Raw genomic sequence first — 27,706 nt, 5'->3', positions numbered from 1 at the left:
ATGGCAATAGATTTGTATATGGTATTACAATTTACAGTAATAAATGTTCTCATATATGTGTCTGTGAATAACATTTTGTAGATAAGATACCCACATCAGAATCAAGACAAAAAGAAGATACAAAATCATCTTCAGATTCTGAGGTATGTGTATTGTTGTTGTTGTTGCTTTTTTAAAACTTAAGTAATGAGTAATCTTAAAACATAAAAAGATGATTTGACTTTATACTCTCACCTCTGCATGTGTCCATAAGTTGGGTGGTCATGAGGTCAGGAGATTGAGACCATCCTGGCTAACATGGTGAAACTGTCTCTACTAAAAATATTTAAAAAGTTAGCCAGGTTTGGTGGTGCGTGCCTGTAGTCTCAGCTACTCGGGAGGCTGAGGCAGGAGAATGGTGTGAACCTAGGAGGCGGAGCTTGAAGTGAGCCAAGATCGCGTCACTGCACTCCAGCCTGGGTGACAGAGTGAGAATCCATCTCAAAGAAAAGAAAAAAAAAAGAGAGAGAGAGAGAGAGAGAGACAGAAAGCATTTATTTTCTGACATTTATCAGAACATACTTTATAATCATGTGCCAAGTAGATAATAGCTGCTTAGTGCAATTCTGCTAATTTGCAGGATTAATTTTGAAGCCAATGTAGAATAGTGCAAAAGAAAATAAGGCTTAGAAGGCACTAGGAATCTATTTGAGTTCTGAAGTTGAGTTTGTCTAAAAACTAAATAATTTCTCTGTGTTCATTTATGGGCAAATACATGATTCTGTGTATATCTAGATGTACAAAAGCTCTAATTGGATTCAGGGAGAAAGAGTTTAAAGTGTAGTCTTAGTCTTGCTCAACTTGGAACTTAAAACGATAATGCCTGGGACTTGAAAGACTCCATCTCAAAAACAAAACAAAACAAAACAAAAAAAACCAAAAACAACAACAAAAAACCACTCATAAGTCATTATAAATTTTTCTTAAAAACAAAACAGAGAATGTTTGGTTAGAGAAAATTGAAGAACTTTATAATTAGCACGGGTATGGGAGTGGCAGTGGAATTCTATGGTCCGAGTAGATCTGTCTGAGACTGCCATTTAATCTCCATCTCAAAGATGAAGACTAGGCCATATGAAAGTTTAGGAGCAAAACATTCGGAACAGAGAGGACAGTGGAACATATTTGTTAATCATTTTGTTCTTAACAACCTAGAACGACTAGGAAGTAGAAAGTGGGGTAACCACCACCATCATCATCATCCTCATTATTCTAAGGTGAAGAAAAATCTGCAAATACGTGTCTGGCACATGTTAGATGTTTCAGGAATACATGCTTTTATTTTTCTCTCTTTATGAAGGCTTGCTCTACTTTTTTGAAGTTATGTCTTAAGAATGAATTGCACACTTTATCTAATGATTGTTTGCTTTCATTTAAAAATAACAAAAATATGTTTTCCTTATGAATCTTTTATTCAAGCAGTTCTTTATCAGCAAAAAACTTGTAAAATTTATTCTTATTATCTTAAGTGTTTGTTTTCCTAAGTGAAACAGCTTTTACAGAATTCTGTTCCTACTCTGCATGGCATACTCTGAAAATTCTCTTCATGCCGTGCATAATTTTTAACAAAAAATCTGTAATTATGCATATGTCAAATGTCTAATTGTGTTGTATTTTGTGTGAAATGCGCTGTTATTTTTTGCAAGGACTACAGTGTAAGGCAGATACTTTGAATTTAATTCCTTTTGAAATATGCACACGATTGAATTTTTTTGGGAATATGATTTATTTTCTTTGCTCAGTAACCCAGTCAGTAGTCACATGAAGATAAAAGATAAGCATGATATACAGAGCGTATTTGAGGTTTTCTCTTGAATGTTTTGGTTTTCAATATGTGAACAGCCTTAAATCTAATTACCTTTAGAGTAAAAAATGTTGTTTTAAAAAAGATTTTAAATGAAAAATATGATGCTTGTTATTATTATTTTTAAATTGAAATTATTTATTGAGGCAGGCTATGGTGTCTCACACCTATAATCCCAGTATTTTGGTAGGGCAAGGTGGGTGGATTACTTAAGGTCAGGTGTTTGAAACCAGCCTAGCCAACATGGTGAAATCCTGTCTCTATTAAAAATACAAAAATTTAGCCAGGTGTGGTGGCTAATGCCTGTCATCCCAGCTACTCGTGACGGTGAGGCAGGAGAATCACTTGGTCTTGGGAGCTGGAAGTTGCAGTGAGCCTAGATCATACCACTGGGCAACCCTGTGATGCTTTGTCTCAGAAGAAAAAAAACAAAAGAATAGTAAAAAAAAGAAATTATTTATTGATATTATCTTTAACAGATTATCTCTGAGAGTGATACACAGAATTATGTGTGTTTAACTGAGGCTACATATCAAAAAGAAATAAAGACAATAAATGGCAAAATAGAAGGTAAGAACCATTTTTTATTTAAAACATCATTTGACCAATTATTTGTCTAAAAGCGTGAGGACTGATATACTCTGACAGCCAAAGAAAATTATTTTTTAAATGCGTAGCATGGAAGGACAAAATGAGTGAAAGTTACATGTCTTCTCAGGTGTTAGCAACAGATTATATTGAGAGTGCCAAAAAAAGAGCTGAATTATTAGTTTAAATTCAATATACCTGAAGAAAGGAGTTAAAGAGGGAATGAAGACTGAGAAAGACAGGGAGTACATGAGGGAACAAGAAGCAGGTTTATATAATGGAGAATGGTAAAATAAAATAATTCTTTACAGAAAGATAGAGCATGATTAGAAAGCTGGGAAGAATAAAAAGTGACCTTCCATTACCAAAATTTGCCAGGGAATTACAGCAAACATGTTGTCACTCCTGTCTTTCTCACTGGTGGGAAGGCATTAGGGATGGAAGCAACTGACCATAGAGAGTTGTGTTTTATCTGCAATAGGAGAATATAAGCATACTGGCACAGCCATGCGTGTATATAATTTGTCATACACTCAGTATAGACCAGAATTTTTCACACTTTTTATAAAATCAGCTGAATACCTTTTTAACAGTGCACATTGTGATTCAGCAGACTTGGGATTCTGGCATTTTAAATAAGTTCTCAGGTGATGCTGGTGCTGGTGGTCCTTGGACCTCACTCTTAAGTAGCAAGAGAATAGCCTTTCCTTTGGAAAAATCTGGAAGAAGAGCAATTGGATAGAAGATCAAGACATAACAGGGTCAAGGGAAAGCATTATATTGCTTTTATTTCTGCGTCTGTTTCTGGTCAGAGGGGAAAAGGGGTAAAGAAATAATAATTACAGGTGTCAGATACTATTCCTAATCAAAGAGAAAGAAAGTGTTGGGAAAATTGATTTTAAAAGATGTTGAAAGGGAAAAATGAAGACCACAGATGTGGACATTATTTTGGCTAAGCAAGAGGGATTGTGAGGCAGGAAATGGGGCAAGAAAGAAGATAGCCAGGCAACTTTGGAGTTTCTGAATAGGAAATTTGAGTGAATTCACTTCAGATGCATTTACAATATTTGCACTCCAGAAGATTAGATTTCAGGTACTCCGGAGACTACCGGAAGCGGAGGATTACTAGAATTGGAGTAAACTATGGTGACTTTTTAGTTTTCTCTATTACTATCAGGCATAAACGGTATATATTTTGTCGATATTAGCTATTCAAATGAGAGATATTTGAATCTAAGAGCATTGGCTTTATTTTTAATGAAGCAAATTGTTTTGGTAAAATTGTTGTTCTATAAAAATCCATTAGACACTTAATAAAGCAGACTAATTTTTAGAAACAAAAAAATACTGAATTTATTACTTGAATTCTAAAATTTTTTTTAAATAAGTATTTTCCTGATTTAAAAATATAAAATATTATTTGTATGTAATATGTATGTTGCCATAAATTTTCAAATAAATGTGCCAATATTGAAAGCTCATTACACAAACTTTTAAATGAATTTTGTATATATTTTTTACATGAGTGAATCAAGAAAATTTCTGAGGATAAACTAGAGGATACAGAAATGTAGGCATATGATTACACCACATGGATATGGAAAACAATGAATATTTTATTTAGTATTATCCCCTAAGTAAATATCCAAGCTGATCAATTTGTAACACGTTCAGTGATGAGATGTCAGTTCTGCATTCAGCTGAACTCTCATCATAACGGTGTACCGTCTCAATTGTAGGACAAATTAAAGAACATGATGAATGTAATGATATAAATTATTCTAATGTATTTCATTAAACATATGGTGTAGGATTCTATGTTCAGCTTTGAAATTTATTTTTTCAGGGTCACGGTTTGCTCCTCTGATCAAAGATCATTTATGCTTTCATCACTCAGCATATACATATTAATATCAACACATTTTGCATGCAAAACAGATTCTCACTTTTGAAATCTTAAGTGCATGTTTGATGAACCATAGATTCCTAGTTTCTTCAGTGTATTTCTGTCATGTGAGTGTCCTAAAGAAACAAACAAAAGAAAATCTCCTAAACCTAAAGGAATCATTCTCAAAGCTGAGCAAGAGGACTCAGTTAGATACTATCACTGGGTTCATTTGTGGTTGGTTTTGTTATATTTACCTATGACTGATAACAAATCTCTTTTGCTTTAGAGTCTACTGAAAAGCCTTCTGACTTTGAGGTATTGAGTTTTATAATTTTATCTTGAATTATTTATTAACTATGTATTTTGTGAAGTATACATTCGTTATTAATCATTTTTCTTCTAAACCCATTTAGCCTGCCATTGAAATGCAAAACTCTGTTCTAAATAAAGCTTTAGAAAGGAGGAATAAACAAACATTGAGAACAGGTAATTTTACAGTTCAACTATATTAAAATGAATATTTCAATAGTTGACATATTAATAGTCTCATCTCCCTAATGTTTATTTTTCAAATATTATGGAAATATTTGAGTTAATAGTGTCCATAGTGGTATCCACGTTTGAAAAACTGATTATTTACAAGAACACGAATTTTAATTAGTTTTTTTAAAAATTAGCTTTAATTTTAGGTGTTTCTATTTTTATGTTCTGATACTGTAATGTTTTGTATTGGGAATGTCTGTATGACTTAAAGATTCAAGAAGATGAATTTTTAAACTCTAATATTTTTCCTGTTCAAAACTTGATTCAAATTCTACCCTTTACTGCAGAGAAAGCTTCACTTTTTGACATGCCAATTGTGTTTTAACATTGGTTACCTCATGTGGATGTAGTCATTTGAAGCATCCTAAGGAAATCAGTTATTCTGATTTAGCTTACTCTGTGCGTGTGTATGTGTGTGTGTGTGTGGTGTGCATGTTTGTGCCTGTGTGCATGTGTATGTGTGTTTGTGTGTGGTACCCCTAGTTTTTAAAAATGGGAGAAGTAATCATTTCTTTATAATTATATTTGTAAAACTGTGATTCTGAAGCATTTGGCTTTAGTGTCTTTTCATTGTTTAGAGGTAAACAATTGTCTAAACTAGTTTTTAAAAAATTGTTCCTATACATGCTTAAACATTATACAACATATGTGCACAGTCATATATAATATGTAGAATTTGTTTTTAACTTCTAATATGTAAATAATTGTACATTGTGTGTAATTTTCTGTAACATTCTTTATTTGATCAGCATTATATTGTAAGATCCATCCATAATAGACAGAATTAGCTCTGGTTTTGTTTTTATTGCATTCTTTATATAATTCCATTATATAACTGCACCACAACTAAAGTTTGTTTACGCAAAAAGTAAAAGCAAATGCAAATTTCAGTCTTATTTAAGTTGGTTTTATCTACTGATTTTTGATATATTAGAAATTAAAACTAAAGAATTTCAAGTATAACCATGCACAATCATCTACTTTAATAAAAATGAAAACTGTGACCTATGGACCATTAAAGCTATGCTGTTTTAACACATTATTTCCCTGAAACAGTGCAGTATACACTTCTAAAAATGAGATTGAAAATAGTCGATAACAAAAGTATGATTTGAGTTTTGGATTCTCTACTTGAAATTTGAACTTTAGGGATGCTCATCTCACAACTTAAAAGCACATTTGAAAACCAAATATATAGTTCATGCATGTCAAATTATAAATGTACCCTTAATATTAAAATGATATTTAAAGCTTCAGTTGTGCGTGTTTGCTTTTCTCTTTGAACTATGTTAAAGAGTTAATATTTGAAAAATTTGTTTACAAAGAAAACGGAACATTATTTCTGTTTTATGTTTGTTTTCTGTCTTATGGCTCCATGATTTTCATATTCTATGACTGTACCACAATTAATTAAACTGTTTTATGCTGATAAAATACATAAAAATAAAAACAAATTCAGATATTGATAAGCCTTTTAAGTTGGCTTTATATTTTATTTTTAATATATTAAAAATTAAAAGTATAGTATTTAAGATATAAGCATGCACAATCATATATATTCTGATGGCAATTAGAACTATGAGTTAAAAATTATTAGAGCTATGGTGTTACAACACAATGTCTCTGAAACATTCCAGTATACACTTCTAAATAAATGCAAATGATCGTGGTCAACAGCAGAAGTATGATTTGACCCTCTTGGATTCCCTGGAGGAAACTTGAACTCCAGGGATATTCTGATCAGAGTTTAAGACCAGTTTTAAAAATCAGATTTTTAGTTCATGAATGTCAAATAATCAGTTGACCCGTAATGATGAAATCATCCCTAAAGTTTTTGTTAGGCATGTTTGCTTTTTTCTTCAACCTGTCTTAAATAGTTCAAATTTGAAAATTTTGTTTATAAAGAAAACTGGATGTGTGTGTGTGTGTGTGTGTGTGTGTGTGTGTGTGTGTGTGTGTATTCTGTCTCATGACTCTCAGTACTCCTTGGATCTTGTGTAGATCCTGATTTAATTCTATTAAATGTGGAAACAGTAGTTTACTAATGTGTAGACATTGATTTAATTCTTTTTTAGGGAAAAAATAGGTTACTTAAAGCAATTATTTTTATATAGATTTCTAATGATTCTCTAAGGCATCACAAGTTGAAAGACTGTCTCAAAATAACTAAAGGAGTTTTAAAATTTAATGTATATGCAATAAAAGCTTTTTAAGCTTATTTATTCATTACACATACACAAAATATACTGTCATGCATGTTGAAACTTAAAATTGTTAGACATAAAGTTTGTTAACATAAAAAAATTTATATTTCTCGAGTCTTATTTATTGATAATCTCATTTGAATAACAGATTGCTGAGTCAATCAAACTAAGTAATGCTAAAAAATTGAAAAAAGATAACACATAATTAAAGTTATCTCATTAAATTTCAAGCATAGGACATACTGTGTTTCTGGGAAGAAGAACACATTACTGCCTTTTTGAAGAAATAATTTATACAAGTTAGCCAAATTTCTATTTTTTTCTATTCTAATGAATACAATATTTTAGTTTGCAATTCTATTAGATTGACCATAAAAGTTGTGGGAATAATCTGAAAAAATTATTTACAGGTTGAATAAGAAACACCACAGATTCATGAAAAAAATAGATTTGTGTACTCTTTTAAAATATATCATAGTAAATATTCTCGTTAATATATCTGTGATTAATATTTTATAGATAATATGTTGACTTTAAAATCAGGAAAAGAAACATATGCAGAATCACGTTGGAGTTCTAAGGTATTGTGTAATTTTGTTTTTATTATTATTTAAATATAAATATTAAGTGATGTTGAAACTTGAAAGTAGAGACTTTGACTTTATTGTTTTACCTCTGCATATTACCCTTCAGTAATTTCTGATATTTTTCAGAAAATACTAAGCAGTTATTATTTGCTAAGTAGATTACTGCTTCATACTGCAATTTCACGTATTTTCAGGATTAAGTTTAAGAAGGTAGTGTAGTATAGTGTGAAAATACATCTTAGAAATCTAGGAATTTATCTGGGTTCTGAATCTACAATTGTCTAAAAACTGAAGAATTTCAGTTCAGGGGTCCACCTGTGGGCAAATTTATGATTCTCTGATATATCTGGATTCAGAGGAAAAAGGTAAAATAGTTTTGTGTATCTTGGAACTTGAAAGGATAATGCCTGGTACTTGAAAGTATTGTTATATTTGGATTGCACAGTGCAGATCTTAAGGAATATTTTGGGCAAAGGAAAAGCAAGAAAAATAGGAAACCTGAGAAACTACAGTAAAAACAATTTGGTTGAGTAGTGTTTTAAAGAGTGAACATTATTTTCACAAATAGAACTATTTGAGTTATTTTGTGGCAGCCATGCTTTCAACCACATAAATATCTGTATTCTGAGATCACAGCTGTGCAAAGAGGTGGAAAGGGCCTCACTAGTTGTTAGAAGTAGCTGCTTTATAGCAGTAACAATCATGAGTAGAAGTCAAAAAACCAGTCAGTATTCTGGTTCTGTTACTTACTAGTTATGTAACCTTGGAGAAAATTATTTAGTGTATTCAAATGTCAGTGGCCTTGTTCATTGAATTAGTGCTAATATCTACCTTTTAGATATGTTTAATTGAGCAATGTTGTAGTAAAAGTGAAAATATTTTGCAAACTGAAAAATGTGTATACAAATGTAAGATAATGATGACAGTGGTATTCAGTGGCTTAATAAATATCGAGGGTACTTTTTCTAAACATGAAGGCAGTATTGTCAGAAAAATAATGGGGGAATGCAACAGACATGTGGATTTCTAGTTTAGTGTATGGGTATGTTAAGTATCAGCAGGCTACTAATACTATTTTCTAAACTTGCTAAGAATTTAGCAAATTAGACCTCTCTGATGAGATTTTAAATGCTTTGACTATTAGTAATGTGCTTCCTGAATAGCATAAGTGTGCTAAGCAGTGAGACCTGAATACACAGGATGAAGACTTACGTTAAAGTGGTAGGAATAGAAAAGCAAGTTAACAACACTTATAAGTAAATATAAGTGATCTCTATATAAAGACAGATAGTGTTAGGTTAGATAAAATTGAAGAAGTTTACACTTAGAATGGGAATGGGTGTGGCAGTCAAATTCTGTAGACAGAGATTTCTTTGAGACTGTCAGTCAAGCTCCCATAACAAGCATGAGAGGTAGGATGACATGTATATACCCAAAGGATTATAAATCATGCTGCTATAAAGACACATGAACACGTATGTTTATTGTGGCACTGTTCACAATAGCAAAGACTTAAAATCAACCCAAATGTCCATCAGTGACAGACTGGATTAAGAAAATGTGGCACATATACACCATGGAATACTATGCAGCCATATAAAAGGATGAGTTCATGTCCTTTGTAGGGACATGGATGCAGCTGGAAACCATCATTCTCAGAAAACAATTGCAAGAACAGAAAACCAAACACCTCATGTTTTCACTCATAGGTGGGAATTGAACAATCAGATTACTTGGACTCTGGAAGGGGAACATCACACACTGGGGCCTATTATGGGTAGGGGGTAGGGGATGGGGGGAGGGATGGCATTGGGAGTTGTACCTGATGTAAATGACGAGTTGATGGGTGCTGACGAGTTGATGGGTACAGCACACCAACATGGCACAAGTATACATATGTAACAAACCTGCACATTGTGCACATGTACTCTAGAACTTAAAGTATAATAAAAAAAAAAAAAAAAGAAAGAAAAAAAAAGAAAAAAGGAGAAATCTCCAAAACGTTGGAGGAACGTTTTTTTTTTTTTCAATTCTGAGGCTCTTAAAAATTCTCTAGTCATTTATTTTGTACTTTCATGAAGTCATTGCCTTCAAATAAATGTTTGAAATTTGGGGAATTTATGCTCTATAGCATTTGAAGTTTTGATTCAATGATTCTTCAACTGATACCTACTTATAAAAACCCTTTCATTGTATAAATGTACAAGTTATTCTTTCGTTTCAGAGGAACCATGATATGCCATTTTGACTGCTAGCTAAAAGTTTATTTTGTTTTATTTAGGTTTCTCACGCTCATGAAAATGAAAATAATCTCCTACATGAAAATCGCATGTTGAAAAAGGAAATTGCCATGCTAAAACTGGAAATAGCCAAACTAAAACACCAACACCAGGAGAAGGAAAATAAATACTTTAAGGACATTAAGATTTTAAAAGAAAAGAATGCTGAACTTCAAATGACTCTAAAACTGAAAGAGGAATCATTAACAAAAAGGGCATCTCAATATAGTGGGCAGCTTAAAGTTCTGATGGCTGAGAACACAGAGCTCACTTCTAAATTGAAGGAAAAACAAGACAAAGAAATACGGGAGAGAGAAATTGAATCATACCATCCTAGACTGGCTTCTGCTGTACAAGACCGTGAACAAATTGTGACATCAAGAAAAAGCCAAGGACTTGCTTTCCACACTGCAGGAGATGCTTGTCTGCAAGGCAAAATTAATGTTGATGTGAATAATACAATATATAACAATGAGGTGCTCCATCAACCACTTTCTGAAGCTCAAAGGAAATCCAAAAGCCTAAAAATTAATCTCAATTATGCAGGAGATGCTCTGAGGGAAAATACATTGGTTTCAGAACATGCACAAAGAGAGCGAGATGAAACACAGTATCAAATGAAGAAAGCTGAACACATATATCAAAATGAACAAGATAATGTGAACATACACGATGAACAGCAGGAGTCTCTGGAGCAGAAATTATTTCAACTACAAAGCAAAAATCTGTGGCTTCGACAGCAATTAATTCATGCACATAAGAAAACTGATAACAAAAGCAAGATAACAATTAATATTCCGCTTCTTGAGAGGAAAATGCAACATCATCTCCTAAAAGAGAAAAATGAGGAGATATTTAATTACAATAAACATTTAAAAGACTGTATATATAAATATGAAAAAGAGAAAGAAGAAAGAGAAGTAAGTATCAAAAAATATAAATACTTGTCAACCTTCCTGAAAGAAAATTTAAAGCATATTTGGCGTTGGTTAAATGCTGAATCTAGGAGAATATAAACAGATGATAAATATACTTACTATGTCAGCTTAGAAACATACCTCATCTCCACAAAATGAAAGTTAAAGCTGAGAGAGACGTTACACTTTGAGTAAAGACACTGTGTCACTGATGAAATTTTAAGTTTAAGATTTTTAATAGATGAATATTAATGACATTGGGTTTTACTGTTGAAATAAAGGTTTTAATGTCTCTTTGTCGCCACATTTTATGAACACATTGAAGCAGATAAATGGGAATGCCCATATCAGCAATTAGTATTTTGAAATTAAGATTCAGTTCAGCAATCTACTTTGACAATTAATTATAAATTTTCCAGAGGAACTGAAGTGTATTTGAAGTATATTTTGAAGTGTACATTTCTGCATCTTGTAATAATACTTTTTTTCAGTAGCTTTTTGTATATTTTAGTTGATACAATTTTATTTTCATTTATGTCAATTTGACTTAAATCTGAACATATTTGAATCTCAAATTATGTATTGTTATAACCTCTCAATTTTTTAAAGACATCTGCATTTTATTAAATAATACCTTAGGACAAATATAGTGAATTTTACAATATCAAATTTGATTTAATCACCCCACTGGTATTTATAACTTATTTTGAATATTGTTATAAATAATTTGCTCATAATTTCTATTTCAAGGCTCAAAGACTATCATGTCCCAGAGAAAGGTCATTGTAGCTATCTGTGATTTATTAACTTTGCATTGGATCCCCATTTTACAATTCATGTGGGGTGGCAAGGTTCATGTATAGTACAAAATAAGCGAGTAGAGAAGAGAAACATAGCAGCTGAGGTCAGGAGAGATGTGGAGAGCAGGTTACCTAGGGTCTCTAAAGGCTTTAAAATAAAAATAGTTTTATTCTGAGATCGAAATCTATTGGAAAAATTTCAACAGGTGATTGAATATGTGAGGAACTTTGATGTTGATTTGTGCTTCTAATACAGAAGAAAGCAAGCATTCCACTGTGTAGAATTTGCCACCACTAGTCCTGCCCCAACTTTTTTTTTTTTTTTTTTTTTTTTTTTTTTTTTTTTGAGACTTCAGTAGGTTTTGAAGCATTACCGATTCATTAGGGGACAAATGACTAGTGGGATGAATCTGGTGTCTAGTAAGAAACTACCAGTTTGGCAGGAAGATAACACCTTCTTTTGTCCTTGAGTGGATTCAGTAATAAGCAGCAATGTGTACAAATGAAGAAAATAAGCTGAATCAATATATTTGGGGATTTTTTAAAAAGTAAATATTGTTAATTTGATAAGATGATTTCAAAATCAATAACAAATATGTCTTGTCAGGTCATTGTGAGACAACTTCAAAAACGATTGGCTGATCTCAATAAACAGTGTGTGTCTGAGACTTCACTAGAACTTACATCACATGATCACATTAATCTCAAAGATGAGATATAGGATTTAATGAAGAAATGATTTCAAGTCAAAAGTCAAGTATGTATTAAATGTAACATGCCAACAGTGAATCTATAGCTGGTTAAATAATATAAATTGTTTTATGATACTAATTTCCATGGGAAGACTTCTTTTATATGTTCATTATAATTAGTTTTATTACAATTCTATTTATAATGTGCTTATTTTAAAAACTGTGGCTATCATTCTGCAATGTTTTTCTTATAATTACATATTTTTCATAATATTTACCCTTAAGAAGATTAAGAATTATACATTGTTTATCCCACAAGTTGAGAGACTATTCTTCAGATAAACAGTATTTTTCAGTGATTTATGTTGCCATGGTGAGGCAAGCCATATTTAATCAGAGAAGAATGTGTAATGGAATATTCCAGAAAATTATCTTATTTCTTAGCTCCACTTTTGTGAATGGATGCCAAGGACATTATACTACTCTCCAAAATGCAAATGTTTAGGTTAATATACACAGTATTTGAATAGCTAGGCAATTCTTTTATTTTTTCTTTTTAATTATATTGTGTAAACATATACATATTTAGATCATGTGTAGTAGGCGTATTCAAAATAGAAAATAAAGGAAATTATCTTGATAATGCCATTGGATGTTTAAAAAGGAACTTCATTGGGAAAAAAATTCACGTATCATACAGTTCACACATTTAAATTGTACAACTCAATGTCTCTTAATATATTCACAATGTTGTATAACCATCATCACAATCATTTTCAGAACATTTTCATCACCCTAAAGAGAAACTTCGTATGTCTTAGTCATCACCACCACTCACTCCTGTGTTTCTCCACCTTCCCCAGTCCTAGGCAACCATCATCTAATTTTTGTCTTTATAGATTTTCCTGTTCTGAACATTTCATAGAAATGGAATCATACAATTTGTAGTGTTTAATGAACAGCTTCTCTTACTTAGCATAGTGTTTTTAAGGTTCATCTATTTTGTAGTACATATCAGTATTTCATTTTTATTTACTGTCCAATAATACTCTATTGCATGGCTACAGCAGCTATTCATTCATCAGTTGATAGATCTTTAGGCTGCTTCTCCTTTTGGCTATTATGAATAATGCTGCTATAAGCATTCACTTACAAGTTATTGTGTGGACCTATGTTTTTATTTCTCTGCCACTGGATTTTATATTTACTTACTTGGGCCGGTTTCCTTATCTTTCTGCCTTCCTCATGCTGTTCTTCCATTTTCAGTTTTTGTTCATCTGTCCTCATTCATTCAGACTTGATGGACACATTTTCCATTTTCATGAAGCTTTCTCTGACTGTTCTGACTCTCATTGACCTTATGCTTCAGGATGTGTTTTCTAGTTGGTGCAGAACAATTTAACTTTCAGTTGTACATTACTTTATTTTTTCATGAGACATAATCATGTCTTATTATAAATTTACCTAAGCAGAGGATTATATCTGACATACATGCTACCTGTTATTGTATAAATTGAAAATATTCTTTCTTACCAGTTGTTACAACACAATTAAATTTATTATACTGATAATTTATTTTTTCAGACATTGACATAATAAAGTTTTATTCGAAATATATTTCAATCAATAAATATAAAACAGAAACCACTCTAATAGAGGAGAATTGTTCTAGTCAATAATAAAATCTTTTCTGACTGTTGAGAAAAATTATGTCTGCATTTTAAAAGTTTCAGATTTTGAAGCTTCAGATTTTAGAGTAGGGATTTTTAACACACAGTACAGGGTCTCCTCAGTTTGCAGTGGTGTTACATCTTGATAAATCTATTATAAGTTGACAATATTGATAATGATAAATGTAGAAAACAGATAAACTTTTTCTAGAGAAAAATGGTTAATAAAAAAAGAAAAATCAAAAAACCATAAAAGAATGCTTACAGAGAATGAACGTAGTTACCTTATCCTGAAGTTAGGTAAGAATCAGAAATGTTATGGGGACCAAATGAGAGCTTTCAAAAAATTATCTTTCTTAGATCTGAATAAACAAACCTGGAGTATTGTGAACTGTTGATGACAATGCTTTGAGGGTATCTTTAGCACCAAAATATAAACATAACTACTTATTTTTTCACTTATTGTTAGCATTTAGTATTTTATGCATAAAAACTTTTTTACCAAATAAATTTTGGCAGTTCAAATTCTGCAAATGATACTAATGAAAGTATAAATCATTTTGGGTTGTTTTAAAAAAGTTATGTTTTAATCTGTCATTATTGGAATAAAGTGTATAAACTGCATGTTATAAAATGGTTTACACATATATAACTCATGAACTCAAGAGAAATAATATTTTTAGGAAAGAAGAGTGTCTCTAGATTTTTAATAATAATTTAACTTCTTTAAAAGACTGAATATAGAAAAGAGAAATTAAATGAATGTACTGTGACTTAATGCAATCTCTGGAGCATAATTTGGATTGGGAAATAAAGAAAAAAATGAATTAGGAAAAGAAATAACTGGGTAAGGTTTCAATATTTTAGAACTTTAAAAATATATATTAACTATAATTTCAATATATTTATTAAAACTGAGATATAAATTTGACCTATATCTGCATTTTTATAATTAAACAAATTATTCAATCTTAATGCTTTATCAGAGTCACAGCACAAACTGCAACTTTTTTTGAATACCTAAATATCACACTCTTATTCTTTAATGATTTTGAAAACAATAATGACAATGCCTTTGGCATATAATGTCAACTGCTGTCTTCATTATCTACTTTGAATTTTTATTTCTGAAGATATGATTGTATTTGGTAATCTTCCTGGTGGCAGTGTGCATTTCTGCTGTTCTTTAATATCTGAAAATCTGCCCTTGTTGTTTTTAAACATCATCAAAAATTATCTCGATTAACTTTTATTTCAGTCTTTTTGATTCTGTTTAGTTTTTAAATATATTATGGATATTTATTTATTTTCTACTGGTACCTCCCATGCGTATGTGAGTTATGTATATATATCACTAAACTTCTGCTGTTTTTGATACACACACATACACATATGTGTATATATACACATATATGTATATATATGTTATAATAAAAATATGTATTACCTAAAAAAGAGTAAAATGAGTAATTGTGTTTCTGCCACCGAGATTAAAAATAGAATTTTCCTCAGTGCCTTTGAAGCCCCCAACATGGCTGCTTTTCTATTTGCTGAGAACTTTAATTTGTTCTCTGATTCCAATTAATATTTTTCTCTCATTATCTTTCTCTGCATGGTTTTGGATGCCTTTCACTTTGTTAGCACTGTTCTAGCAAAGATCTTTAGATCTCTTCCTACAGCTGTTGTTAAGTCTTCACATGATCTCTCATTTCCTTTTCCCTCCTCAACTCAGACTGTTTTCTTTTCTTTCTATTCTACTTTGAATAAGTTTTGTGATAATTTGTGTGTGTATATTCTTTTCTTCCTATAGACTGTGGTCAAAATGTATCAAAAATGTATTTTTGTGTCTTTTGCAAATATTCACATATAAATATGCTTTTCCCCTTTGATGCTGATCTCTGAGTGAAAACTCGTATTTAATAATAGGTTAGTATTTTATATTAACATATTAGGTTGGTACAAAAGTAATCGTGGTTCAAAAATCATGATTACTTTCCCCCAACCAAATACTAAAATAAATATTAATAGTTTATTTATAAAAACTCTATATATGATTATAATATCAATCCTTTATCTGTCATATATGTTGTAAAATTTTCTTCATATTACTTACATAAAGTTAAGTTTTGTTAGAATGTTTTCAAACTGTGTTACATTGAAACAAACGAGAGAGGGTCATAATTTATTGATTTGTTTCTTTGTAGGTTAGAACACGTTTGTTTAAGAAATTATTAAATATTAGTCTGAAACATTTTGATTTAGTCATTCTGTACATTCCTGCAGATATAAGGAGCTTTTAGAAATGACAGAAAAGAAGTTAAAGGAATGTGAAAATGGAAAGCTTAATTTCCATGGAGATTTTAAAACTGGTCTACTTGAAATGGATATTCAGATGAATAAGCTAACACATCAAGTACATTTTGGGACCAAAAGAGGTACCCAAATACTTTGGGGAAATAAAAATCTGTCAGTGCTTTGAGACGTGAAAGAGATTTGTTTTTTAATTTTATGGACTTAGAAGAATACATGTTTAATGTATTCTTTTTCGATAAGATGGGCATACTGCTCATTCTGTGTCTTGAACCCTGGCCAATGATATAAAAGCAAGCAGTACACCATCCTATGACTTCAAGTCACTAGTATCAAATCGGTTTTCTTGGTAACAATTTTATTGAGGTGTAATTAACATGCCATGCAATTCACTCTTTGAAAGTGCACAGTTCAGTGGCTTTTAGTATTTTCACAGAGTTATACAATCGTCAACACAGTCTATTCTAGAATATTTTTATCACTCTTAAAAGAAATTCTACATTTTTGTCACCCACCGGTTTCCCATTCCTTGCTCAGTTCTAGGGAACCACCGATCTACTTTGTTTGTATATATTTGCCTGTTCTGTACGCTTCATCTTGTTCACATCACAGTATGTGACGTGTTGTGACTGGTTTCTTTCACTTAGCATAACATTTTCAGGGTCCTCTGTTGTAGTAAGTATCGGCACTTCATTTCTTCTTATTGCTGAGTATATTTCATTGTCTAGATATAACAAACATTTTATCTACCCACACATCAGTTGATAGATCTTTAGGTTGTTTCCATTTTGGGCTATTATTAATAATGCTGCCATGAACTTTTATGTATAAGTTTTTGTGTTTGCATATGTTTTCATGTCTCTTGGATGCATACTTTTGGGTGGAATTGAAGAGTCATATGGTATTCTATGTTTAACTTTATGCCCGTACATTTTCCAAAGCAGCTATACCATTTTTCATTAGCAGTATGAGGGTTCTAATTTCTCCACATTTTTACCAGGAATGATTCAATGCTAGTGGTGGGAAGTGGCACCCCTCCATGGTTTTGATTTGCATTCCCTAATGACTAATAATTTTAATCTTGTTTTAATGTGCGTCTTAGCCATGTGTATGTCTTTTTTGGAGAAATGTATATTTCTTTCCTTTGCCCATTTTCTAATTGGGTCATCTTTTTCTTTCTGAATGGTAAGTGTTCTTTGTATATCCTAGATACAAGTTTTCTAAGAGAAATACAGTTTTCAAATATTTTCTCCTACTCAGTGGCTTGCCTTTTTACTTTACTGTTAGTATATTTTCAAGCACCACAGCTTTAAATTATAAAGTTAATCCATATTTTGAGTTGTTATATCTAAGAAGCTACTGCTAAATGTAATCACAAAGATTTATTCCTGTCTTTTCTTCGAAGAAACTTGTAGTTTTAGTTCTTAAATTTAGCTATTTTATTTTCAGATAAATTTTAAATACAGTATTTGCTGGGACGCCAACTTTATTCTTTTGCATATGGATATCCATTTGTCCCAGAACCATTTCTTGAAAATGCTATTCTTTTCTCATGTAGTAATTTTGTTACCCTGGTTGAAAATCAATTGACCATACATGTGCAGGTCTATTTTTAGATTCTAAATTCTAAAACATTGATCTCTCTATTCTTATGCCAGTACCACATCAACTTACATGATAACTCTTTTTCAATCATTTTGCATATTACCAGCTATATATTATCATGCATAATAAAAGCTCAATATAGAGAAACATCTTTACTTTTTGTTTCTTGAAAGATTCCATGGCAAGCTTATTCCTTGCTGACTCCATGACATGGTGGGAAGTCAAGCTTACAGAGACAAGAGTCCTTTCCTTTGTTTCTCTATTCGAACCTTTAGTCTCTCATTGAATGCCTCTCTCTTGAGTCCCATTTCCATCTAATCTTGGTCACATCATCTTCTTACAGTCTACTATTTCATGCATTAGGTTTTATTAACTCATTGTAATTTGCACAGTCATCTGTAGATGTTATCCATCCTGGGAGAAGAAGAGTCAGTCCAGGCTATAAGCTTTTCTCATTGGAAATGGAGCTAATTCATCATCTTGCAGTTCACAGGTAGATCCTCTTTTGACCTGGCACCTGATTCTTATGTATAACACCTGGGATGATCTTTTCTTGGTACAGTTCCTGCATTCTCAGAAATCACAATTCTCTGTAACTACTTCCCTCTGCTTAAATAGATCAAGATGCACAGCTATATTTTATAGCTTCATACATTTTTTTGGAATAAATATTTTATCCTATTCAAATAAAAAGTTTCAGAAGTTCAGCACTAAAAAATAGGTTATGTTCAGGCAATTTATAAGAGACAATAGTGAAATTAGTTGTTTAAATTTCAAAATATCAAAGCTAATATTTTTTGTATGATATGAAGAAGGATTGTGGTACAACATAAAGATTAAATGGTCTTAACTTCTTCGTATAGACAAACTTGAAGTACAGTGAAGGGTAAATTGCATTTATTAACATTCAAAACCCACTACATTTATTTTACTTCTGAGATGATCAAAAATGATTTTATAATGTTCTCTTTATTTTCTCATTGAGGAAAGGAAAATGAATAATGAATGCCAGATTGATTACTTCATACTCTGCTGCTTAGCTTTCTTAAGATTTTACTTCTATGAAATCAGATAATGTCTGATTTTGATTGTTAAACCAAATATTTTTAGTTTTCTAGCTGTTGCACTTCAAAACTTGCCTCTTTGCTTCCCTGCCTTACTAATTTCCTAACTTGAGTGGAAATCCTAAAGAAGCACACTTGCCTAGTAATAAGAATTTTTAATTAAAAGGAATTTTAGGAAATCTTCCTCCTCAGTAGCTCTTATGTCTGTCTGTCTTCTACTTTTCTACTGCTTCTCATTAGCATAGTTTGACATGAAAAAATTAATATCAACCTCTATTAGATCATACTTTAAAGGTGACTAGTTCCTACTGTGTAAGTTTTCTATTGTAATTTTTTAAATCAATTTTTATTTTTATTGTTTCCTAACAATCACCCACAATTTAGTGGGTTAAAACAACATTTGTTGCATTAATAAATCTGCCATTTGGGAGAAGCTTGGCCAGGACAGCTTGTCACTGTTCCTTATCTTTCCTGGGGACAGCTCAAAGACTGGGAAAGTACAATAATCTGAAGGTTTGCTCAGCTGTGTGTCTTGTTGTTAATGCTGGTCATTGCCTGGAACGTTGGCTATGGCAGGCAGCCAGATCACCTACATTGGAGCTTCTAGGCATTCATAAATGGAACTTGCTTTGAATAAATGGAATATGGTAAGAGTTACACCATGAGATTTGCAGCATTAGCTTAGAAAAGGCTCTCTATCTCAAACTGCTTGCCCTTGGTACCCCCTTCCCCTGTTTTGAGTGAGGATGGTCAGGCCACATACTATTAATTAGCTGTAAGTCACTAAGTTTGACCCGTATTATTATTTTTTTAACGAGATGAATTTTTTTATATTTTTAGTTGACATGTACATACATGTTTATGGGACATAAAGTAACAGTTATATCTCCTCTATATATGTATATACTGTGTAATGCTCAAATCAGGATAACTAGTATATTCAATACCTCAAACATTTATTATTTGTTTCTGTTGGGAACATTTCCAATCCTCTCTTCTAGCTTTTTGAAAGCATACCATAAATTATAGCTAAATGTATTCACCCTACAATGCCACAGAACACCAGAACTTATCCTCCTATCTAGGTATTAGCTATTATCAATTTAGTAAATATTGCTGATAAGTATTTTAAGCTTCAGCTTCTCATTCATGTATTTAAAATTGCTTTCTGAATCACTGACTTAAAACAAAAGGAAACAAACATACAATAATTATGAAGCTTATAATTACTTTAAAATATACCGTTTTGATTTGTTTTCTTTTTAATTTTAATTTTTGTGGGTACACAGTAGGTGTCTGTGTACATATATATACACATATATATGTATGGGTTACATGAGACATTTTAATACAGGCATGAGATGCATAATAATCACATTAGGGTAAATGGGGTATTTGTCACCTCAAGCTTTTATCCAATGTGTTACAAACAAATTAATTATACTCTTTTAGTTATTTTTAAATGTCCAATTAAATTGTTTGTTACTGTACTTTTAATTTGTTTAAACACAAGCAGAAACTCAAGGAAACCTATAGCACTTAAGAGAGCATGGTATTGTTTCAATAAATAAGATGGAGCTGATAGTTAAAGATCTGGAATCTGAACTCTCCAAAATGAAAACTGTAGAAGACTTTAATAAAACAGAATTAGAAAAATATAAGCACCTCTATTTAGAGGAATTAAAATTTAGGGATTTGTTGCAAATGAACTAGTCAGTCAAAATATAATTATAGAAAATAAGCTCATTAATTTACCTCAAAAGATTAATTTTTAGTGAGACAGGGTCACAACATCAGTGGGAAGTGAAAGTTAACTAGATAATATAATTATGGAAACATGATGTTAGTAAATCAACTGAGCTTTCAAATGTTTGTCCAGGAGAGTTTATGTCTCTTCCACATTTGTTGGTTTTATATGGCTTTTTTTCCCCTTCAGATTCACATCTAGTCAACCTGATCTATTAGTCTTTCAGCTAAGTATTTTTGAAGCATTTAATTCAGACAGTAGTATTGTCATTAAATGGCTTTTCAGCATGTCCCCAAATAGAAATACTAATAAGTTTAACTATTGTTTGGAGGATTAAAATTGAGACCAAAATGGTCAAGTACAATTACTACTACATTTCACTTTCTGGCAGTTGGTAAATTAACTTTCTTTGGTAGTGATCTCGGGAATTATCATTAGACAGCACCCTGAGAAAACACCCTGCATAGTTTTCTCATTCTTTATAAAAACATCCTTGTGAAATGGGGAATTACTAATACAGAGATTAAGGGATGTATAATTCACAAAATGGTTAAAAATAACACTTTTGTTAGCCTGAGGGTGTGTGTGGAAGACAGAAGGCACAGGCCCCACCTCCGATGCCTTGGTCACAATGTTAGTAGCTGACTGCCTTTGAAGCTGTTTTAGTTCTTTTTGTCTCCCCTAGGAGTTGTTTGTGTGAATTACTTCTCAGTGTCAAATGCTTAATTGATCCCAAATAATGTGTGAAAATGTACAAGAAATGTTAAATCAAGCGCCTGAAAATATATTTGAGGGATAATTTTTTTAAATCTTTAAACTGGTTTAATAAACACATATTTATAGCTTTTTTAGTTTTAGTTTCTTAATTGTATGTATTTAAGAAATACAACATGACATTTTGATATGTTTCTACATAGTGAATAGTCATGGCAGGCAAAATAAAAAACTTTTTGTTAGAAATTCTCCTAAAATATATATGTACTTTTTAAGAACAATTTAAAACCTATAATTACATACATTAGGCATGCTCTCACACATCTTCGTTGTTAAAGTACGGTTTAATGGGAAATGTTATTTATTCTTATAGAAGGGTTTTCTTTTTAAATACAAGTCCTTTTCTAATTATGTAGGATAAAATAAAATACTAAGCTTTTTCTTTTGCAATCTTCATAGAACTCATGAGAGACAAGCAGAGACCAGTAAGAAACTTCTTTTGGAGAAACAACAGACCAGATCTTTATTCACAACTCATGCTAGGAGGCCAGTCCTAGAATTACCTTGTGTTGGAAATCTTACCAATAGTTTGAGTCGACAGAATACTTATTTTAGAAGAAAAATTCATGATTTCTTCCTGAAGCCTACGACATAAAATAACAGTGCGAAGACCTACTTGTTCAAGATTAGTTGTATTATCTTTCTTCCTTTGGTTTTCAGATTTCTGATGCAATTCTTGTTTTTAAGTAGGTGAAATACTGAGTTAATTGACTCGTGTGTTAAATAATGGTCAACATTACCTGTGTTAACAAAGAAAGAAATCAGAAATTTTACTAAAAGTCCCTGGAGCTCTCATTTTTATGAAATACCTATTTGTTAACTTCATTCAATAAACTTAAGTAACACATTTTGAATTGCTTTAAAAACTGCATTTCAGTTACATTTTAGAAAGTGAATATTATTCCCTAGTAACTAAATATATACTTTGAGATGTTTTGGCTTACTTTCTGATTGGTTTGAGTTTAACTGTTGTTCATAACACTTTTAATGTTTTCCTGTACCATCTCAAGTTTTGTGCCCCTAATCAGAAGTGAATGTTTGATATCCAAACAGTTAATCACATGTAGATGTTCATTATTTAAAGTAATCTAAAATAAATACATTTATGAAGTAAATAAACGTGGAACACTTAAAGGATTCATTTTTGTTTTGTTTTTAAGTTAAAAGTCTTATAATTTTTTTACACAAGACTGGGTCTTTAATTGCCATTATACCTACATCACTTTTTTTCTCAGTTTTTGTAAACTCTCTGTTATTGCTGTGCAATTTTACAATAGCTTGAAAATAGCTAAATCATTCAACTCTTTAAATTTTTAAAATGATGTTCACTTATGTCTATCACTTGAATTACTGATGACTAATATGGCAATGATATTGAGTCTTTTAATGGCAACTACAACCACACATAAACCATTACCTTCTTTCTACACAGAATTCCATAAAGCTGTGCAGGGTTCCCATTTACCTTGATGATGTAGCAGACATCTTACAATCCAACCAGGTGATTTTATTCATAGTGAGAATCCATTTCTGGAGATCCCAAAATGATGCCAGCAATGACAAGATATATAAATTAAAGCATTGATTATGGATAGATAGATAGATAGATAGATAGATAGATAGATAGATAGATACTCCATTTTTTGACTGGGGGAGAAATTTTAAAACTGTGTGCAGTCATCCTAGCTACTTAGGAGGCTGAGTAGGCAAAATAATCACTTGAGCCCAAGATTTACAGGCTGTAGTGTATCATAATTACAGCTATAAATAGCCAATGCCCTCCAGCCTGGGCAACTTAGTGAGTCCCTGTTGAGAAAAAAAAACAAAAACAAAATAAATTATTAAAAAACCCACAATTTTTTGAACTAAAATAAATAGGTAGCAACTAGTTTTCAATGTGTATCACTGTCACTGAAATACCCATTTCAATCAATGCACATTGGCTTATAGTTTTGATGGTGATTTCACAGTCTCTTTAATGCAGAGAAAAGTAGTGTATGCTTATGTAATGAAATTTTTTTCTTTACCTGGCTTCATATTCTAAAAAATTCTAGAGGAGCAAATCTAAACTTTCTCAGACAGCATTGCTGCTAAATAAAGGGGAACAATTAAACGATTGTTTTAATACATAAATTAGATGATCCTAGCTAGCTGAGTTTTTAATTATTTTGATAGCTTAGTTTTATTTTTCTGAAAAAAGAGTGATATGATCAGGGTCTAAGTGCTTCAGGGTCATAAAACTGCACTTCTGGGTACAAAAAGAGGAAGAATGTTAAATACTACTGTGAAGTTTAATCATGATGCACATATGAAATTTTCTTATCTTTTTTTTCCAGAATAATCAGCTCATGTATAATTTCACAAGATAATGAAAGCATGTATAAATACAAATGTAGTGCAAGCAAAGATTTTTGAGAAAATATTTTCTCTTAGTTTTTAGGGGGCAAAGTGCTATTTATTTTTAGTATTTCCAGATATGTTGAAAGACAGTTCATCTTAAACTTCATTAGTAGTTCCAAAGAGTGCAGGGTTCCTTTGTGGGCAATTGGTTTGCCAAATCATGTTTGGCTTAATAATTCTATGAAGATTCAGTGACATGTTTTCATAACTTCTTTAGAATGACCTGAAAAAGTTCTTATGTAATTGTTTACAAAACTCTTAGAGATACAGAAAAAAGGTGCCTACTAGAGTTGCTAAAATTTAATTATTTCTACTAGGAAAACATCTAATAATACTATGAGAGTTGGTACAGATTATCTAAAATAATACAAAAGGTAGGTTTCTGGAGGGAGCATTCCAAACAAGAAGATATTTAGACATTTTTGGCTATAATTCTAGAAAGCAAAATGTTAAAATATCTAAATCTAACATAAAATATGTTAAAATCGCATTGATACTGAATGTATTTATCTTCTTTATTTACAAGGTTGTGATATTTTGGAATATTGTTAATTTGAAGTTCTTTCTTAGGCCATTTTTTAAACTGTAGAGAAACTGATTATACCTCATTTTTGTTGCATGTGATGGAAGTTGTGCTAGATGTCAAAGCCAGTGTTCTCTATGTTGATCTCTTTTGCCAGTTCTTGCACCTGTCACCAACACATTAAGTTTAGCCTTACCACTTAACACTATGATAGCTATCATAGATAACTATGTATACTTTTTCCAAACGTTTACTTTGTTTTTATTTAAATTCTGAGATGCTTTGTTCCATATATGGGAAGGAATTTTATAATTTTATTGGTTCTTTTAAAAATTATATTGTAAAATTCAAAAATTAAAATTAGCTTCAAAAATACATCAGTCATTGGATCCTTTTGCACATAGAATGTTTTTGTGATAACTGAAATCTTCACTTTATACCACATTAATGAAAGATAAGACTTAGCTGGTTTAAAGTTTTTTTTTTAGGTTTGAAAGTTGTATAGTACCTGTGTGTCTAAGACAATGTATGGCACCCAGTAGTCACTTGGTACATGTTTTTTAAATGTTTGAGAGAGGAAGACTCGTTTCTACATTGATTGGATTTGGACTTCCAGTACATTACTGACTCAAAAAGTTTCTAATAATTTATTTAAGTAACTTTTCTATTTCTCAAATGTTCATTCAGTTTAGCAACTTCTTTTCTAAATGTAGTTATATAGATATGTCCAAGCTAAAACCATATTCCTAAGACTGTAGCTTTTTACATGGTGGAACATTGTGTTGCATGGTGGAACATTGTGTTGCATGATGGAACATTGTGCCACATGGTGGAACTTTGTGTCACATGGTGGAACACTGTCATATCAGAATGTTGAGTTGCACATTTTCCACAGAACGTTGAGTTGCACTTTAAATATATGTGTGGATCTATGCTTAATCTATCAGGTCTTTGGTCAATGAAGTATTCCCCATTTTCTTTCTCTGTGGCACAGTGCATGTATTTAATACTCGCAAACTAGCAAGTATAATTGCCTTCAGACATTATTGATACTTTGATCTTGAATTGCAGTGGTTTAAATGTGCAAACTTATGTGATTATACTACATGGGAGTGCATAATTACTGTCATAAAACTTGACTGCTCCTTAAAATACAGAATGATATTACATTTTAATTTAAAAACATGGTTACTTGAAAATATATTAATTATGGAAAAGTATGTGTGTGATGTATATGTATTTATCAAATTGGTCTCAAAAAGACAATACAGCAATATTTTTAAACTTATAATATCAGGTACAATGTAACAGTAGCCTGTCACTAAGTTATTGTTGAAATAGTGAACATTGTATTTGTTGGGCTTTACTATTGTGATTGATTTTACTATATTTCTTTATTTCTTTCTTTTTTTTTTTTTCTTTCTTTTTTTTTTTTTTTTTTTTTGAGACAGACTCTTGCTCTGTCACCCAGGCTGGAGTACAGTGGCATGATATTGGCTCACAGCAAGCTCCGCCTCCCAGGTTCACGCCCTTCTCCTGCCTCAGCCTCCCAAGTGGCTGGGGCTACAGTCGCCTGCCACCACACCTGGCTAATTTTTTGTATTTTTAGTAGAGATGGGATTTCACCATGTTAGCCAGGATGGTCTCGATCTCCTGACCTCGTGATCCTCCCACCTCAGCCTCCCAAAGTGCTGGGATTACAGGCCACTGCGCCCGGCCTGATTTCACTATATTTCTTTATTTACAATCTTTCTTCTAGCCTTTTCTCTTGTTAACACGGGGGGTTGTGTTGAAGAATATAAAGTTACAAAGTCAAGGAAGTAGGAAACATTTTTACAAGTATTATGTAGCCATCTTGGTGGGGCTGTGGTGGGGTAGGCTGCAAATGATGCTCCTATTTTTTCTCTGAGTTCAGAACATAAGAATCAGACGGATAGACATCAACATACCAGCTTTATTGCTGACTTATGACAACTCATGGGAAGATGTGGCTCAGATGTGCAGCCACAGTGAGCTTCTGAACATTTCTTCTCAGACTAGGCTCTTACACACTGTTGCAAGTGGAAGAAAGAGATGCTTGACACTGCCACAGGAGCAGGCAGCTTCCTGCAGAGATGACAGCCAATCCAAACTCATGTCACTGTAGGCAGACACACGTTTGCAAAGAGACTCAAAGCCAAACAAATACACTCAATGTGCTTTGCCCAAATTTACTCATTACATAAATCTTCCCTCCTCCCAAGAGGAAAGTAGAGACAGCATGAGCCCTCACATGGAAACTTGAAGCCAGGGAAATGAAGGCTCACCAATTATTTGTGCATGGGTTTAAGTTATCCTTGAAATTAAGTTCAAATCTTTCTTTGTATGTACCAATTAATGACAAGAGGTTAGATAGAAGTATGCTAGATGGTGAAGAGAAATCTGTTTTGTGTCTTCAATTTTGCTAAAAATAACCCAGAACATGGATAATTCATTTATTAATTGATTTTGGTAAGTCAAGTCTTGTTTGGAGAAAATTAATAGTTTTTCTAAGAATTTTCTCAATATCACCTGGCTTGATAAAGTTTTTCTCCTTTGAGTTCCTTTTTTTCCTTTTTCTTTTTTTTTTTTTTTTTTTTTGGAGTTTAACAAACTTGTTTTTTACAAATTGATTATGTTGACTGTCACTCAGAGATGTTATGATATTAATTTCTATTGCTTACTTTGTATTCATAATTTTAGAATTCACTATTTAGCTGGACAGCTACTTTTTAACCTATTGCACCTAAACATGTCTGAGCTACAAGACAGTTTTACCATATGCACGCATTTTCTCTGAGTTATATTTTTAAATGTATACATTTCTCCTAAATATGGAGGAAATCACTGGCATCAAATGCCAGTCTCAGACAGAAGACCTAAAGCCCATTTCTGGCCTGGAGCTAATTGGCTTTGTGACCTACAGTAAGACATAAGTGCTCTGAGTTTGTGTTGCCTCTTTTGTAAAATGAAGGAGTTTGACTTAATCAGTGACTTTCATAGCTTGAAATTTTTTAGAAGAACAGAACTTTTTTTAAAAAAAGTTAGATACAACCATATTGTATAAAACAGAACAGGTACAAGAAGAGCTAACTTGCTAAAGAAAGGATGGAGGCTCTGAAGCTGTGACATCATTATCCATTAATACTGCTATGTCCTCTGTAGTATTTTAGATTTTTATGGGAAATCGTTTAAAAACTATTGTTTATGCCAGAGCCTTGCTAATTTCCTAAAAATTGTGGATACATTATTTT

At 31.8% G+C, this 27,706-nt stretch overlaps 1 protein-coding gene across 19 annotated transcripts in view; it reads left to right on the top strand.

Moving 5' to 3' along the window:
- Positions 1-27,706, top strand: part of LOC105472068 (ankyrin repeat domain-containing protein 30B-like) — a 539,363-nt gene that overhangs the window by 111,815 nt on the left and 399,842 nt on the right. For 11 of the 19 annotated variants that reach the window (XM_071070098.1, XM_071070097.1, XM_071070095.1 and 8 more), the window contains exons 14-20: positions 82-143; positions 2,323-2,413; positions 4,606-4,634; positions 4,733-4,805; positions 7,586-7,647; positions 9,935-10,852; positions 12,257-12,406. In XM_071070098.1, coding sequence (XP_070926199.1) covers positions 82-143; positions 2,323-2,413; positions 4,606-4,634; positions 4,733-4,805; positions 7,586-7,647; positions 9,935-10,852; positions 12,257-12,370 — 1,349 coding nt within the window. In that variant the 3' untranslated portion in view covers positions 12,371-12,406. Of the gene's footprint in view, positions 1-81; positions 144-2,322; positions 2,414-4,605; positions 4,635-4,732; positions 4,806-7,585; positions 7,648-9,934; positions 10,853-12,256; positions 12,407-21,910; positions 25,790-27,706 lie in introns of those variants that run through there. The other 8 variants (XM_071070104.1, XM_071070103.1, XM_071070105.1 and 5 more) reach the window with 2 other exon arrangements.

The sequence above is a fragment of the Macaca nemestrina genome, chromosome 9 (assembly GCF_043159975.1).
Source record: "Macaca nemestrina isolate mMacNem1 chromosome 9, mMacNem.hap1, whole genome shotgun sequence".
NCBI classification, from domain to species: domain Eukaryota; kingdom Metazoa; phylum Chordata; class Mammalia; order Primates; family Cercopithecidae; genus Macaca; species Macaca nemestrina.
Note: the sequence above shows the minus strand (reverse complement) of the source record. Positions and strands in the feature narration are given on the sequence as shown.